The 18,024-nt window shown below is 50.3% G+C and overlaps 1 protein-coding gene and 1 long non-coding RNA gene across 2 annotated transcripts in view; both read right to left on the reverse strand.

The window, feature by feature from the left end:
- Positions 1–5,965: 5,965 nt before the first annotated feature.
- LOC123780114 (uncharacterized) lies at positions 5,966–10,659 on the reverse strand. Its single transcript, XR_015722819.1, has 4 exons — positions 10,551–10,659; positions 9,936–9,960; positions 8,068–8,156; positions 5,966–6,242 (listed from the first exon to the last, which is right to left on the reverse strand). It is a non-coding gene; the product is annotated as an uncharacterized LOC123780114 (long non-coding RNA).
- An 816-nt stretch (positions 10,660–11,475) lies between these two features.
- Positions 11,476–18,024, reverse strand: part of LOC148107259 (uncharacterized) — a 35,331-nt gene continuing 28,782 nt past the window's right edge. Inside the window, exons 17-24 of the mRNA XM_087858729.1 lie at positions 17,616–17,680; positions 16,999–17,023; positions 16,306–16,370; positions 14,132–14,156; positions 13,429–13,493; positions 12,829–12,853; positions 12,136–12,200; positions 11,476–11,541 (exon numbers count right to left, since the gene is read on the reverse strand). Coding sequence (XP_087714855.1) covers positions 11,476–11,541; positions 12,136–12,200; positions 12,829–12,853; positions 13,429–13,493; positions 14,132–14,156; positions 16,306–16,370; positions 16,999–17,023; positions 17,616–17,680 — 401 coding nt within the window. The remainder of the gene's footprint in view (positions 11,542–12,135; positions 12,201–12,828; positions 12,854–13,428; positions 13,494–14,131; positions 14,157–16,305; positions 16,371–16,998; positions 17,024–17,615; positions 17,681–18,024) is intronic.

Genomic DNA, 18,024 nt, shown 5'->3' on the forward strand with positions numbered 1-18,024 from the left:
GCCTCTCAGGGGATAGGGCACTAGAGCCCATACTTCCAGGCTCCCTGGCCCCATCATCTGTGCCTCATCAATCTCTGGGACCTGGAGTATGCACATGACATGCACAGGGCATGCCCAGAGGACAGACCCAGGGCAGAGGCCAGAGCAGCTCCAGGAGGTGGGAGTCCTGGTCCCTGGTACAGGGAGTGTGCACTAGGAGAAGAGAGCTCAGCTGTCCGGGTGCATCTCTGGCCCACACATATTCCCTGCTCTGTTCCCTGGGGAGGGCGTGCCTGGCTCTGGATACCTTTCAACAGCACAGGCTTTGGCCTTGTGGCGGATGGATGAGGAGTAGGTCTGCTGCTCTCCCCGGGGGCAGCTGTCACACCTGCACAGTGAAGTAGTGGATGGGGGGGCGCCATCGCTGCCCAGGACCCACTGGAGCTGGAGGCTGTGCGCAGTCACTTCTGACTGTGACACCAGGAGTTCTCGGATGGCGGGGGGGGGGGCACTGGACGCTCTGCAACCAAAAAAGAACAGACCAGGGACACGTGACCGGCTGCTTCTCCAGGAAGGCACCATGTCAGCTCAAGCATAAGGACGCGGGCTGCCCATGAGGGCAGAGAACAGGGAGGTCATTCCCAGTTCCGCAGGCACCTGCGGCTCCCTCACGGCCAATTCTGGACCTGCCCCAGCCTAGACCTCATGGGAGACCCTGGCTTGCTCCCAAAGCGCTGCTCTCTCCTGTCGGAGACAGTCGGACAGACAGGAGGATGAGCCCACATGTGCTCCGTGGCAAACACACATCCCTACAACATCTCGAAGTTGACACCTGGGCTCTGCTGAGCACATCCAGGCCCCTGTGGACTCTCCCTGTGATCTCAGGCTCAGTGCATCTGTCATGCTGACTCCTTCTTCCTGGAAGCCAACCCGAGCCTGAAACACAGACGGTGTCCCACTCGGCTCCTCCGGGACGTGTCACCGCCACTCTGTCCCCACAGTGCTGGCGACTGGGAGTGCAGAGCGCAGGGAGCGGGGACCTGGCTCCCGAGCGTGGATCGTTCCCAGCATGCATCTCCCTGTCCCATCAATTGCAGCAGAGAAACCCCACAGAGGAAGGAATAATTGATTAATTGTTTATCATGAAGAAAGTGCTGAATTTCCCTAGGGGGCTGCATCAACTCTGGCAAGAGCCTTTGGGAGAGGCACTCAGGGCCCTGAGCATGCCCCGGACAAGGGGGAGCCTGAGGATCTGGGCCAAAGCTGCAGGAGGGGTTCTCCTGTTGCCTGTCCCCAGTCTCGCCAACCCCACCCCTGTGCTGGCAGCTGCAGGTCAGACAGCGCTATGCGCCAAAAGCCAGGGGCCAACTATGCATGGCTGTCTCTCCACCCACCTCAAGCTTTGGCGTCTCCAGTGACTTCAAGGCTTCCTTCCTCCAGTTAGCAGTAGAGGTAACCTTGTCAGAGGAGGGGCTGTGCATTTGTCTTCATCCTTGGGGGACTGAGGCTCGGCGGTTGAGGTCGGGGGACTCACAGCAGGCTACGGCCTTCCCCTGGAAGGTGTGGAGCCCTGGAAGCTCTGAAGCCACAGATGGGGGACACCAGCGTCCCCCCGTTGGCCATCGCAAGGGTCAGCCATGTGCCTGGGCTGAGCAGCCCTGTCCTGAGCAGCTGGGTGTTCCAGCCAGGGCGGCCTCCGAGCAGGTGCCAGAGCTCAGTGGGCCCTTCCACCTTGTGGGGCATCAGCTTCCCCAGCTGCTCAGCCTGCTTGTGAGGGAATTTGAGAGAGCAGTGAGCCGCAGTGCCTGGAAGGTGGCCAGAGCGTGGCATGGGCTCAGTGCACGCTAGGCTCCTTTGCCTTCTACCTTTTGTAGGTTTCGGATCGGCCCTTGGGATGGTTTTCCAAGCACTCTGGGCTCAATTCATGCCTCCCTAAGACTGTCTAGATCTTCTCCTAGAGTGATCCCGCAGGCCACGGGGACACTGGCTCACATTCTGAGTGCAGCCATGGCACCAGCTCTGTCCTCGGAGTTCTGCGGGCCATTCTGGCCCTCAGGCTTCCCAAGAGGCCACCAGGTGAGTGCAGGGAACAGAGAGGGGAAGGGCCTTGCCTAAGGTCACACAGCTCCAGAGCCTGATGCTTGGGGACTCCCAGAGCCCACCCATTTACTCTGTGCGCAAGCACCTTCCTGTCATCCTCTTCCCTGAGACCTCTGGGTCTGGCCCTGATCTCCCAACCTGGAGTTGGGGCGGCCTTGGGGAGGGAGTCTTCTGAGGCAGATTCCAGAGTGAGGCTGGAGGGCATGTCAGGCACTCGCTGAGATGGGAACCCACAGCAGACTTCTGTAGGTGGAGGAGACTGAGTGTCTGTGGAGGGTGTCCATGTCACGGCCTCACAGCTGTGTCCCCGGCAAATGACTGAATCCGTCTGGGCCCCACTTCTGTAGAACTGGGGCTCACAGCGCTTTGTTCCCCAGGCCTTTTTGAGGATAAACCAAGACAATGTACAATAAACATCTCACCAGTGCTTGGAACGGAAGCAGTGTCCGTGGAGACAGATCTCCCTATGACTGCTGGGTAGAAAACTTGTTTATTGAGCACCTGCTGAGCTGGGCACCTGGTTTTGAACATCAGCCATCAAGTGCCTGGCTTCAGGGAGCTGCACTCCAACAGGATGACTCAGAGCCACCCTGGGCCAGTTACACAACCTCGCTGAGCCGCATCTCCAGCTTTAAACCTTGGACATTCCTGTCTTTCTGGTAAATGGGCTGTGCAGACATGCGACAGTGCAGGGCCTGACCCAGGAAGCCATGGACCCAGCAAGTTCATGGTTCTCATTTAGGCCCAGCTCTCCTCCCCACAGCACCACAACAGTGGACTTGGGTCCCGGGGTCGTACGTCTCTTCTCAGTGGTGATGACAGTGGCCACCAGCAGCAGCCCATAGTGGTGTTTCGTCTTGACCAAAAGCCTGAAGATGTATGCCGACTCCAGGGCTAGCTTGGCTGCTGTGAACTGCCTCACCGTGGTCCCCACTTCCACCGATGTGAACGTGCTGGGGCTTTTGCTGGCCAGGCGGTAGGGAATCTGGTACCCTGTGGACAGGGCAGGAGGACCGCCCATTGGTCACATCACCCCCCTCGGACCCCCGCATTCCCGCCACCCAGCCACCACCGCTCTGCTTTGTTTCCCTGACATTCTTCCTCCTCTGCCAGCATCTGAGAGGGAGGGCACAGCCATGTTGATGGATGGAGACTCTGAGTGCTGGGCCCCCATGACCCTCGTTCCCCTTCATCCTTCCCACCACCAAGATGTGGACAGTTTCATCTTCCCCAGGGCTGTTGGAGCTGAGAGAACATGGCAGGAACCAACCAGTGCTCCTGAGGGGCAGGCCCAGTGCTCCCTGCTTTTTCTCTTCCTCCTCACCCCTCCTGCCACCCCCCCTTATCCTCCCATGGCCCAGGGCAGTGCCTCCTCCTAGAATGTTCCTTCAAGTGTGCCCTTCTCCCACGGTTACATGTCTTTCCTCTCAGTCATCCTCCCTGTCTGTCCACAGATCCCAGCTTTGGGAATGGGAGCTGGTGCAGCTCAGCATTGACTCCTGCTGTCGGCCCCTCCTCTGCGCCCACCCCCAGGAAACCCCAGCGTGGCCCCCATCCTGGGGGTTCCCCTGCAAATAATAACCCCCTGCCAAGGAAGCAGTGGGGTGCATGTTCTCAGTTCTGGGGGGCTTCCGCAGCTCTGAATGGCTCCTGAAGTTCCTTGGTTTTCAAGGGATTGCAGTTGATGAGATGTTATGAATGACCAAGCCTCCCAACCAGGCTGTGCCAGACCACCTCCACGCATGTCTGAAGAGGCAATGCCAACTGTCAGACCCAGCCCGGGACCCAGCTGTGCTCCTGCCCTGATTAAAACCAGAGCTGGTGGGGTGCGGTGGCATCCACAAACACAGAAGACAGCCTACCTGCTCATTGACAGATGACATGGGCCTCAAAGTCAGGAAATCATGGGGTCCAGAAAGAACTTGTGTTTACTCAATAGATGTGTGCCCCACGAACCCAGAAAGCTCTGGATCAGCAGAGGGGCTTCTTGGGTCTGTGCCAGTAAGGGCAGAGTGGTGACAACGGTTACCGTCCCCATGGACTGTGCTCAGTCAGCCTCCAGGCCTCCCGGGTCCCTTTCTGCAGCCACCTATCGTAGTCAGTCCCTCCCAAATGTCCCCTGGGGGACACACTGCCCCTCCTGAGTACCATGGCTCCACAGTCGGACCCGCAGCAGCTTGCCTCCCCTGGGCCTCTCTGCTCTGCACTCTCCTCCCTTCTGTTCATCAGCAACAGGCAGGAGCCTGTTTGGGTCCATCCAGCCAACTCCTGGTGGACCTGCCATCCCAGAGCCGACCTAGGAAAAATTCCTCAGCCCCTCAAACTGTGAGGAGTGCCCTCCACTCTCTGTTCTGCTCACCACCTGCTTGTTCACAGGCCACATGCCTTGATGAGACCCTGGACTCCCTGGAGACCTGGAAGGCATCTGTCTTGGCCTCCCCGCAAAGTCCTTGGAGTGGCAGGGTTTCAGGGCCCTGAAGTGGAATCATGCAATATTGGTCTTTCTCTCCGTGCTTTATCGCACAGAGCATAATATCTTTTCAAGGTCCGTCCATGTTGGGGCATATTTCAAAATTGAATTCCTTTCTAGACCTCCAGTTAATAAAAGTGTATCGATATTGTTTTGCTAATTATAACAAATGCACCACATCCATATAAGATGTTATTAGTGGAGGAATTGGGGTCGGGGGGTGTGGGTTATGGGAACTTTCTATGTTATCTGTTCAACTCTTAGATTTGTGTAAACCTCCTGTTGTCAATAATGCCTATTAACTTTTTAAAATCTGAGAACACTCTTTCAGGGAGCGATCTGTGTCAGCCAATATTGGTTCGAACATCAGCTAAAGGTCTGTACGTTAGCTAAAGATGTTGTTTACTGGTAAAGGTGAGCCCATTCTTGAGTTAGAAATGCACGTTGACTGCTGGAGTTACAGCAATACTGACTGACTTGATCATTTGCCTTTGCATACAGAAGAGAAGAAGGTGGCTTCACATTTTGATGGTTATCTCTTACATACGGGTCACTGAATAAAGTAGCATCATTCTTCTTGAATGAACCTAATGAGTCCATCCCCACAGTACCTTCAACTGGGTCATTGGTAGGGTGCCCCCTGTTGTTTGGCCAGAGGCGGAGTTTTCAGAATCACTGCTTGGGGTCAGGTGATACTCTTGACTTCAGGCAGGAGCCGCGAGCACCTGAGAAAGTTACGGACACCCCTCTGTGTCTCATTTGCCTGTTCTGAGATGTTGAAATGTGACTGTGGCCTACTTATTAGAATTATGTTATGAGGCTAAAAGTAAATAAACACAAGGAAAGCCTTAAGAAAAATAAAATAAATGACTGGTGTTTCATAATCACCCTAAGTGTTCAATTACTGAGCGACTGCAAGAATAAGGTAGACACTTGGTGGTGGTGGAATCCAGACAGGGGACGTGGATGGCTCCATGACAAGATAGGATGGACGCTCACTCTTAGCTTTACATGGGGAGGATGCTTTACTGCTCGTGGACAATACCTGTTACCATCTCCTGTAATCCTCAGGTCAGCCCTATTGAGGTGGGTGGGGGCAGAGCAGGGGCTGTAAGCCATATTCTAGTGGGAGGCACTGAAACGTAGAGAGATTAAGTGACATGCCAAGAGTTACCAGTCGCTTTTGCCAACATTAGAGATAGATTTCTTGTTTTTTTTTTTTTTTTAAAGATTTTATTTATTTATGTGACAGAGAGACAGCCAGAGAGAGAGGGAACACAGCAGGGGGAGTGGGAGAGGAAGAAGCAGGCTCACAGCGGAGGAGCCCGATGTGGGACTCGATCCCGGTACGCCGGGATCATGCCCTGAGCCGAAGGCAGATGCTTTAACGACTGCGCTACCCAGGCGCCCTAGAGATAGATTTCTTACAGGCTTTTTCTATTTATGCACTTCCCACCAAAGGGAACACTGTTCTCATTTGGGGCAGACGTAGCAATTCCTCCAAGTCGTGTGCCTGAATCATCACAAGTGGCCTCGGTTTGGAGCTGACACAGGAGTTGGAATGTCCAACCTTGGTGATTCATTTCATTTGATGAAATCGGAAGTTCCCAGAGGGACGTACCATGGGGGGTCCACGGACGGACGGCACATCCAGCAGTCAGAAACCCAGGAGTGACGTCAGGGATGTTCTGACCTATCAAGGGTAATAATTAGTAGAATGATTAGAATAAGAAAACGGGAGTAAAGGGGTCATTCTGGGTGAATGGCAACAAGGGTTTATGGAAAATGAGAAGAATTATTTTAACTGAGCAGATACAAAACAGAAAAAGAATCAAATGGGAGTCTTGACCCAATATCTTGTGTGGAAACTGCCCACTAGCCATCACAATTTGCCTGTTCTGAAAATCTTGGGGCAGCTGCCTGCTTCTGAAGACTGGCTATTTTCAGAGGATCTCTGAGAAACCTCAGTTTGAGTAGCCCTCTAATTGTGTGAAATTCTGATTTTTTAAATTATTATATTTATTTTAGTGGAGACATGTGAAGCCAAAGGTGAACTCCCAGGAGTTACACTGCTTTGTTTTTAAACAGTACCTGAAGGGGTCCCTTCAGGGGATGTGTAAGGGCAGTTTTTCTCTGATGTCTCTGCCTGAGGTTGAAGATCATGAAGAGGCTTCCAGGAAGATTTCAGGAATGGAGGCCTGAAGCTGTTGGTGAAAACCTTGGGCACTATTACAAGGGCTCTTTGCAATATGCTGCCATGTCTGCACGTAGTAGGGTAGTGCAATCTAGTCTGGGTAGTGAAATTCCTAGAGATAAGGAACTTCCAGCTACTCATTTAGTGGGAGAGCCCGTGTGTTCCCAAGGGTATAGACTGGAGAGCCATCATCGCTAGTGTGTATTTGCACCCAGGGAGCTCACAGGTTTCTGAAAGTTTTGCTACTTTTAATGGAAGGATGAAAATGTTTTGCCCACTTGAAACAGTTTATGTCTTAAATAATGAACTGTGTTCCAGCAAAATTGTAATTTCTTGTGAAACTCTATATTTCTTTTTGGCCAAGTAAAGAGAACCCTTTTTAGAGGCTTTTTTGTACTCTGGACAAAGTCGGAGATCATTCACACGTTATATAAGAACTGAATTACAAGGGAAATTTAGATTTCCTTTTTCAGTCTTGATCGAGCACACGGGAAAAGGAGAGGGGCCTTCAGTGAACTCCTGGGCCATGACTGTCCAGGTATGCCACTGTTCTGTCCAGGAGAGAACAAAAAGGATATACCCTTCTGGTCTCTTAGTGAAACAACTTTGGATTCAGAATTTCTTTTGGAGGCCTCAACATAGCATCCAAAATGTGCTGCCCATTGGGCTTCCTCCTTTCCAATGATGCTTCTCAAATGAATGATTTTGCTCCAATCAGGTTGTCTAGAGTTGGCCCTGAAAAGCCAAGTCATCGTTGGTGAAGTCGTGGGGAACAAGAATTCGGATTGTGATGAATGTACACATGAGCATCAGACATTTTTTTCTGGAAGAGGAGAGGGGTTAGGTTTAGAGGATTCCCAAGAGAGCTGGTGACAGTTGGTAGAAATAGAACATTTGTGCATCTCATGCCTTGGGCCCCAAAAATGACAGGGCTGAAGAGAGAGATGATAGATTTGAAGATCCAAGAACATCAAGTGCCGGGAGGAGCCCAGGTCCTGCAGGAGGAGGATCGTAAAAAGCAGGAAAGAGGAACTTGGCCAAAGCTACAAAAAGGACCTTCTCAGTAAGAGAGAGGAGACGGGTGCCTGGGTGGCAAAGGCGGGTAAGCATGTGACTCCTGATTTCGGCTCAGGTCATGGTCTCTGGGTCCTGGGGTCAAGTCCCATGTCAGGCTCTGCCCTCAGTGGGGATTCTGCTTTGGGGTCTCCCTCTCTCTTCCTCTGTCCCTCCCCCACTCGTGCCATCTCAGTCTCTCCCAAAATAAAATAAATAAATCTTTACCAAAAAAAAAAAGAGTATAAAAATGAAAGAGGAAATAAATTACATGCGGATGGTGGATCTATGGGTCCGAGTCTTCGCATCCTGCGAAGTCGTCTTCCTTACGGATGACAGTGGCCATCGTCATGGCCTGGTCTTGGGAAAGGAAAGGGGACAATCAGGGTGAAGTGAGGATTCAGGCCACTGCCCCAGGGATTATGTCCCCGACCCCAAAACTCAATGCTGCCCTCAGCTCCGCAGTCCCCCCACCTCACCACCCATGGGGCCGTGATCCCTTTACCTCACTGATGAGAAAGGCATCCAGGGTCTCTGGGCCCTTCCCAGCCCTCAGATTTCATAACTGGGACCAGGAAGCAGTGCCTGTCAGCCCATTCTTTCAAGAGGCAGCCACGGTGGTGCCCATGACTTTCTGTCCCCATGATTTCCTACCTTCCTCTGCTCCCTCCTGCTACCCTCCCTCCTTTCTCCCTGAATCATTAATTCCTTATTTCCCTTCTCCTGTCACCTCCAACAACCAGACTGTTCTCTGCAATGGGAACAGTGGAGGAATGATCATGGGTTTACTGACACGCTCCCTAGTCAATCAGTTGATCAATGAGCCAATGCAGCTAACATGGAGGTGGCTGCCACGGGCCTGGGGTGATGCTGGGCCATGAGAGTGAGCATCAGCTGGGCAATCAAGTAGACTGCCCCGTGCCTGGGCTCATCTTGGGCACTTGACACACACTTCCAATTGATGACAGCCCGTAAGTGTCCTAGCCCAGAGAGGAGATGAGTGTGACAGTAGAGGTAATGGTATTTGTCCGAATTCCCCTAGTCTGTCAGTGGGGGGACGGGCATTCTCCAGCTGGTGTGGCCACATAAACACCAGTACCTGCAGTGTTCACCAAAGACCCTGAGACCTGGAAGGACTAGGGGAGGCCCCGAGCAGATGGATGGAAGGTCTGACGGTGGGCCGTGACCACGATGTGGGGACCAGGCCCGTCGCTGTCAGTGGACTCTGACAGGAGCAAAGACCCTGGCCCCGCTTCCCAGAGCCTCTGTCCTGGGCCCAGTCAGTCCCAGGAGACCAGCTCAGAGGGACGTGAGAGCCAGTGTGTGCTGCCAGCCCAGCAGCCTTCACACAGGCCTCTAGAATTCCCGTCAGCCAGGGAGGGTCTCCGGGCAGCTGCATATGAGCCTCTCTCCCATGGAGCCAAGTGAAGGTCTTGCTCTGCTCCCAGTATAAGGGATGTGGTGAGGAGAAGAGAGAAATGTGCTCCAGGATGTGCCTCTCACCTCACCTCTGCAGCAGAATGCCTCGGGGAGTATTGCTCGCTATGAATGGGGTAAGAGCATATGGAGGCATTTGGTTCCCAGGCATGAGCTGAGGGCCACCGCTTGGCCTCCCGCGGTCATAGGGCTATAATGTGTGCGCTGTGACGAGATTCCTTTATCTCGTCTTTTCATTTCGTTTCTTTTCTTTTAATTTCTTTTCTTTCTTTCTTTCTTTCTTTTTTTTTTGAGAATGTGGACAATGGACATTGTGCAGTGGCAGTGGGATACACCTCCTGGAGCAATATGCAATCTCTCTCTCGCTCTTTCCATCTCTCCCTCTCTGCATCTCTGCATCTCTCTTTCTGTGTCTGACTCTCCCTGTCTCCCACACAAAAATACAATCTTATCACATAGAGCCACAAAAGACACCCCAAACCCAAGCCTCACGCACACACACCCACACCACACACAGGGAATACAATGCCTTCCTAGGACTGTAGACACACGGACACACTTTTTCACCTGGGAAATCTCCTGTCCACCACACCCCCACAACCCAATCACAGCAGCTCGACAGACTGAGGATTGCAAGGATGCCCCACCTGCATTAACATCTAGAGTTTTGTCTCAGGAAGAGGCTGATTCCAGAATACGTACCGCATTCACCAGATGCTCCTGTCCCCTGCAGGTACAGAAAAGAGGACACCGTGAGGCCCAGGTCATGCTACACACTGTCTGTGTGAGCTTTATTTCCCTCAATGACTTTAGGAACCCAGATGGAACACAGTGGTTGAGTCCAACGATCCCAAAGTAAGTGAACTGGGGATGCCTTAGGAAGTTGTTTTTCCTGGGGGACATGTCTGTCCAGTCCATTCAGGACAGTGACTACAAAATGCTTCATCCAAGCAGGAGAAAGTGTTACTGAAGGACAGGATCCTACCACAGCGTTTAGAACCACGTTTGGTGTCGCCAATGCTAAGTGTCCTCTCAAATCAGCTAACGGTTGGCAGAGACAACCACACAACGCTCTCCCAACCAGGGAAATTCCATATGTAGAATCTCAAAAGTATATATAGCTTTTTACATAAAATCTGTATATAAAAAAATTTTCATTTCCATGTACAAGCAGTTGACATTAGGAAAATGATTTTTGTTTTAGTATTATGTACAATTCGCCAACACAGTGTATACTGTCTGAATTTCATCTGAATTTGATTGGAAAGAAAGTCAGAAAGCAACATTTGTTCCTCGGGGATAGACAGGCGAGCTCACCTTGTCAGGAGGCAGGCCCTCCTCCTTTGGGATCCTCTGATACAGCCAGGACCAGACAGCGCCATCATCAGTCACATCTAGAAGGACACAGAGCACATGTCAGCGTATTGGTGGTGCTGCTCAAGAATGATGCGGGGAGGGGAGCCTGGGTGGCTCAGTCGGTGAACCATCTGCCTTCAGCTCAAGTCAGGACCGCAGGGTCCTGGGATCGAGTCCCGGATGGGGCTTCTGCTCAGCAAGGGTCTGCTTTTCTCTCTCCCTCTGCCCCTCTCACCTCTTTGTGCTCTCACTCACTCTCTCTCAAATAAATAAAATCTTAAAAAAAAGAAAAGAATGCCTCGAGGTGTATTGCTCACTATGAATGGGGTTAGAGCATATGGAGGCATTTGGTTCCCAGGCATGGGCTGTATGCCCCGCTGGGCTTCCCGCGGTAATAGGGCTAAAATGTGTGCCCTGTGATGAGATTTCTTTATCTCATCTAATCTTTTCTTTTCTTCTCTTTTCTTTTCTTTCTTTCTTTCTTCTTTTTTTTTTTTTTTTTTTGAGAATGTGGACAATGGGAATTGTGCAGTGGCAGTGGGATACACCTCCTGGAGACATATGCAATCTCTCTCTCACTCTTTCCATCTCTCCCTCTCCCTCTCTGCATCTCTCTGTCTGTGTCTGTCTCTCCCTGTCTCCCACACAAAATCACACACTCACAATCACACCACATAGAGCCACAAAAGAAACCCCAACCCCAAGCCTCATGAACACACACCCACACCACACACAGGGAATACAATGGCTTCCTAGGACTGTAGACACATGGACACATTTTTTCACCTGGGAAATCTCTGGTGCCCCACACCCCCACAACCCAATCAGGGCGGCTCGCCAGACTGAGGATTGCAAGGATGCCCCACCTGCATTAACATCTAGAGTTTTATCTCAGGAAGAGGCTGATTCCACAATACGTACCGCTCTCGCTGGTGATGGTTGAAGGTGTCACCTGCAGGTACAGAAAAGAGGACACCGTGAGGCTCAGGTCCTGCTACACACTGTCTGTCTGCATGAGCTTTATTTCCCTCAATGACTTTAGGAACCCAGATGGAACACAGTGGTTGAGTCCAACGACCCCAAAGTAAGTGAACTGGGGATGCCTTAGGAAGTTGTTTTTCCTGGGGGACATGTCTGTCCAGTCCATTCAGGACGGTGACTACAAAATGCTTCATCCAAGCAGGAGAAAGTGTTACTGAGGGACAGGATCCTACCACAGCGTTTAGAACCACGTTTGATGTCGCCAATGCTAAATGTCCTCTCGAATCAGCTAACGGTTGGCAGAGACAACCACTCAAAGCTCTCCCCACCAGGGAAGTTCCATAGGTAGAATCTCAAAAGTACATATAGCTTTTTACATAAAATCTGTATATAAAAATAATTTCATTTCCATATACAAGCAGTTGACATTAGGAAAATGATTTTTGTTTTAGTATTATGTTCAATTCGCCAACACAGAATATACTGTCTGAATTTCATCTGAATTTGATTGGAAAGAAACCAAGAAAGCAACATCTGTTCCTCGGACAAAGAACTTCTAGCTCACCAAGGCGAGAGGTGTGCCTCCGGCGCTGTCTCCTTTGATAGGATCCAGGGCTTCCTCCAAGGCATCTAGGACACAGAGTACCCGTCAGCACATTCCTCTTGTTGCCCAAGAATATTCATGGAATGTTGCTTGATATGGGCACGAGGCTGGGGTGTATGGAGCCAGCTGGTTTCCAAGCATGGACTGAAGTGCCCCTGCTGGGCCACCCACTGCAGTAAGGCTCTAAAGTGCGCAGTGTGATGACATGGCTTTGGAGAAGGGTGACATCATGCAGTATCTGTCTGACATATCTCCTGGAGAAACACCTTTCTCTCTCTTTCTCCCCCTCTCTGTCTCTCTTTCTCGGTCATCTCTCTCTTTGTCTTTGTCTCTCTATGTCTCTCTGTCTTTCTGTCTTTGTTCCTCTCTCTCTCTCTCACACACACACACACTCACAATCACACCACATAGAGCCACAAAAGACACCCCAAGCCCAAGCCTCACGCACACACACCCACACCACACACAGGGAATACAATGGCTTCCTAGGACTGTAGACACATGGACACACTTTTTCACCTGGGAAATCTCCTGTCCACCACACCCCCACAACCCAATCAGGGCGGCTCGCCAGACTGAGGATTGCAAGGATGCCCCACCTGCATTAACATCTAGTGTTTTGTCTCAGGAAGAGGCTGATTCCAGAATACGTACCGCATTCACCAGATGCTCCTGTCCCCTGCAGGTACAGAAAAGAGGACACCGTGAGGCCCAGGTCATGCTACACACTGTCTGTGTGAGCTTTATTTCCCTCAATGACTTTAGGAATCCAGATGGAACACAGTGGTTGAGTCCAACGACCCCAAAGAAGTGAACTGGGGATGCCTTAGGAAGTTGTTTTTCCTGGGGGACATGTCTGTCCAGTCCATTCAGGACGGTGACTACAAAATGCTTCATCCAAGCAGGAGAAAGTGTTACTGAGGGACAGGATCCTACCACAGCGTTCACAACCACGTTTGGTGTCGCCAATGCTAAATGTCCTCTCGAATCAGCTAACGGTTGGCAGAGACAACCACTCAACGCTCTCCCCACCAGGGAAGTTCCATATGTAGAATCTCAAAAGTACATATAGTTTTACATAAAATCTGTATATAAAAATAATTTCATTTCCATATACAAGCAGTTGACATTAGGAAAATGATTTTTGTTTTAGTATTATGTTCAATTCGCCAACGTCTGAATTTCATCTGAATTTGATTGGAAAGAAACCAAGAAAGCAACATCTGTTCCTCGGAAAAAGAACTTCTATCTCACCATGGTGAGAGGTGTGCCTCCGGCGCTGTCTCCTTTGATGGGATCCAGGGCTTCCTCCAAGGCATCTAGGACACAGAGTACCCATCAGCACATTCCTCTTGTTGCTCAAGAATATTCATGGAATGTTGCTTGATATGGGCACGAGGCTGGGGTGTATGGAGCCAGCTGGTTTCCAAGCATGGACTGAAGTGCCCCTGCTGGGCCACCCACTGCAGTAAGGCTCTAAAGTGCGCAGTGTGATGACATGGCTTTGGAGAAGGGTGACATCATGCAGTATCTGTCTGACATATCTCCTGGAGAAACACCTTTCTCTCTCTTTCTCCCCCTCTCTGTCTCTCTTTCTCGGTCATCTCTCTCTTTGTCTTTGTCTCTCTGTCTATGTCTCTCTGTCTTTCTATCTGTCTTTGTCCCTCTCTCTCTCTCACACACACACACACACACTCACAATCACACTACATAGAGCCACAAAAGACACCCCAAGCCCAAGCCTCACGCACACACACCCACACCACACACAGGGAATACAATGGCTTCCTAGGACTGTAGACACATGGACACACTTTTTCACCTGGGAAATCTCCTGTCCACCACACCCCCACAACCCAATCAGGGCGGCTTGCCAGACTGAGGATTGCAAGGATGCCCCACCTGCATTAACATCTAGTGTTTTGTCTCAGGAAGAGGCTGATTCCAGAATACGTACCGCATTCACCAGATGCTCCTGTCCCCTGCAGGTACAGAAAAGAGGACACCGTGAGGCCCAGGTCATGCTACACACTGTCTGTGTGAGCTTTATTTCCCTCAATGACTTTAGGAACCCAGATGGAACACAGTGGTTGAGTCCAACGACCCCAAAGTAAGTGTCTGGGGATGCCTTAGGAAGTTGTTTTTCCTGGGGGACATGTCTGTCCAGGCCATTCAGGACGGTGACTACAAAATGCTTCATCCAAGCAGGAGAAAGTGTTACTGAGGGACAGGATCCTACCACAGCGTTTAGAACCACGTTTGGTGTCGCCAATGCTAAATGTCCTCTCGAATCAGCTAACGGTTGGCAGAGACAACCACTCAACGCTCTCCCGACCAGGGAAATTTCATATGTAGAATCTCAAAAGTATATATAGCTTTTTACATAAAATCTGTATATAAAAATAATTTCATTTCCATATACAAGCAGTTGACATTAGGAAAATGATTTTTGTTTTAGTATTATGTTCAATTCGCCAACACAGAGTATACTGTCTGAATTTCATCTGAATTTGATTGGAAAGAAACCCAGAAAGCAACATTTGTTCCTCGGGGATAGACAGGCGAGCTCACCTTGTCAGGAGGCAGGCCCTCCTCCTCTGGGATCCTCTGATACAGCCAGGACCAGACAGCGCCATCATCAGTCACATCTAGAAGGACACAGAGTACCTGTCAGCGTATTGGTGGTGCTGCTCAAGAATGATGCGGGGAGGGGAGCCTGGGTGGCTCAGTCGGTGAACCAACTGCCTTCAGCTCAAGTCAGGACCGCAGGGTCCTGGGATCGAGTCCCGGATGGGGCTTCTGCTCAGCAAGGGTCTGCTTTCTCTCTCCCTCTGCCCCTCTCACCTGTTTGTGCTCTCACTCACTCTCTCTCAAATAAATAACATCTTAAAAAAAAAAAGAATGCCTCGAAGAGTATTGCTCACTATGAATGGGGTTAGAGCATATGGAGGCATTTGGTTCCCAGGCATGGGCTGACCGCCACCACTGGGCCTCCTGCGCTAATAGGGCTAAAATGTGTGCCCTGTGATGAGATTTCTTTATCTCATCTTGTCTTTTCTTCTCTTTTCTTTTCTTTTCTTTTTTTTTTTTTGAGAATGTGGACAATGGGAGTTGTGCAGTGGCAGTGGGATACACCTCCTGGAGACATATGCAATCTCTCTCTCACTCTTTCCATCTCTCCCTCTCCCTCTCTGCATCTCTCTGTCTGTGTCTGTCTCTCCCTGTCTCCCACACAAAATCACACACTCACAATCACACCACATAGAGCCACAAAAGAAACCCCAACCCCAAGCCTCATGAACACACACCCACACCACACACAGGGAATACAATGGCTTCCTAGGACTGTAGACACATGGACACATTTTTTCACCTGGGAAATCTCTGGTGCCCCACACCCCCACAACCCAATCAGGGCGGCTCGCCAGACTGAGGATTGCAAGGATGCCCCACCTGCATTAACATCTAGAGTTTTATCTCAGGAAGAGGCTGATTCCAGAATACGTACCGCTCTCGCTGGTGATGGTTGAAGGTGTCACCTGCAGGTACAGAAAAGAGGACACCATGAGGGTCAGGTCATGCTACACACTGTCTGTCTGCATGAGCTTTATTTCCCTCAATGACTTTAGGAACCCAGATGGAACACAGTGGTTGAGTCCAACGACCCCAAAGTAAGTGAATTGGATGCCTTAGGAAGTTGTTTTTCCTGGGGGACATGTCTGTCCAGTCCATTCAGGACGGTGACTACAAAATGCTTCATCCAAGCAGGAGAAAGTGTTACTGAGGGACAGGATCCTACCACAGCATTTAGAACCACGTTTGGTGTCGCCAATGCTAAATGTCCTCACGAATCAGCTAATGGTTGGCAGAGACAACCACTCAATGCTCTCCCCACCAGGGAAGTTCCATAGGTAGAATCTCAAAAGTACATATAGCTTTTTACATAAAATCTGTATATAAAAATAATTTCATTTCCATATACAAGCAGTTGACATTAGGGAAATGATTTTTGTTTTAGTATTATGTTCAATTCGCCAACACAGAATATACTGTCTGAATTTCATCTGAATTTGATTGGAAAGAAACCAAGAAAGCAACATCTGTTCCTCGGACAAAGAACTTCTAGCTCACCAAGGCGAGAGGTGTGCCTCCGGCGCTGTCTCCTTTGATAGGATCCAGGGCTTCCTCCAAGGCATCTAGGACACAGAGTACCCGTCAGCACATTCCTCTTGTTGCTCAAGAATATTCATGGAATGTTGCTTGATATGGGCACGAGGCTGGGGTGTATGGAGCCAGCTGGTTTCCAAGCATGGACTGAAGTGTCCCTGCTGGGCCACCCACTGCAGTAAGGCTCTAAAGTGCGCAGTGTGATGACATGGCTTTGGAGAAGGGTGACATCATGCAGTATCTGTCTGACATATCTCCTGGAGAAACACCTTTCTCTCTCTTTCTCCCCCTCTCTGTCTCTCTTTCTCGGTCATCTCTCTCTTTGTCTTTGTCTCTGTCTATGTCTGTCTTTCTGTCTTTGTTCCTCTCTCTCTCTCTCACACACACACACACACTCACAATCACACCACATAGAGCCACAAAAGACACCCCAAGCCCAAGCCTCACGCACACACACCCACACCACACACAGGGAATACAATGGCTTCCTAGGACTGTAGACACATGGACACACTTTTTCACCTGGGAAATCTCCTGTCCACCACACCCCCACAACCCAATCAGGGCGGCTCGCCAGACTGAGGATTGCAAGGATGCCCCACCTGCATTAACATCTAGTGTTTTGTCTCAGGAAGAGGCTGATTCCAGAATACGTACCGCATTCACCAGATGCTCCTGTCCCCTGCAGGTACAGAAAAGAGGACACCGTGAGGCTCAGGTCATGCTACACACTGTCTGTCTGCATGAGCTTTATTTCCCTCAATGACTTTAGGAACCCAGATGGAACACAGTGGTTGAGGCCAACGACCCCAAAGTAAGTGAACTGGATGCCTTAGGAAGTTGTTTTTCCAGGGGGACATGTCTGTCCAGTCCATTCAGGACGGTGACTACAAAATGCTTCATCCAAGCAGGAGAAAGTGTTACTGAGGGACAGGATCCTACCACAGCGTTTAGAACCACGTTTGGTGTCGCCAATGCTAAATGTCCTCTCGAATCAGCTAACGGTTGGCAGAGACAACCACTCAACGCTCTCCCCACCAGGGAAGTTCCATAGGTAGAATCTCAAAAGTACATATAGCTTTTTACATAAAATCTGTATATAAAAATAATTTCATTGCCTTATACAAGCAGTTGACATTAGGAAAATGATTTTTGTTTTAGTATTATGTTCAATTCGCCAACACAGAATATACTGTCTGAATTTCATCTGAATTTGATTGGAAAGAAACCAAGAAAGCAACATCTGTTCCTCGGACAAAGAACTTCTAGCTCACCATGGTGAGAGGTGTGCCTCCGGCGCTGTCTCCTTTGATGGGATCCAGGGCTTCCTCCAAGGCATCTAGGACACAGAGTACCCGTCAGCACATTCCTCTTGTTGGTCAAGAATATTCATGGAATGTTGCTTGATATGGGCACGAGGCTGGGGTGTATGGAGCCAGCTGGTCTCCAAGCATGGACTGAAGTGTCCCTGCTGGGCCACCCACTGCAGTAAGGCTCTAAAGTGCGCAGTGTGATGACATGGCTTTGGAGAAGGGTGACATCATGCAGTATCTGTCTGACATATCTCCTGGAGAAACACCTTTCTCTCTCTTTCTCCCCCTCTCTGTCTCTCTTTCTCGGTCATCTCTCTCTTTGTCTTTGTCTCTCTATGTCTCTCTGTCTTTCTGTCTTTGTTCCTCTCTC

Source organism: Ursus americanus, chromosome 33 (genome assembly GCF_024610735.1).
Source record: "Ursus americanus isolate L20-20 chromosome 33, mUrsAme1.1.p, whole genome shotgun sequence".
NCBI lineage: Eukaryota > Metazoa > Chordata > Mammalia > Carnivora > Ursidae > Ursus > Ursus americanus.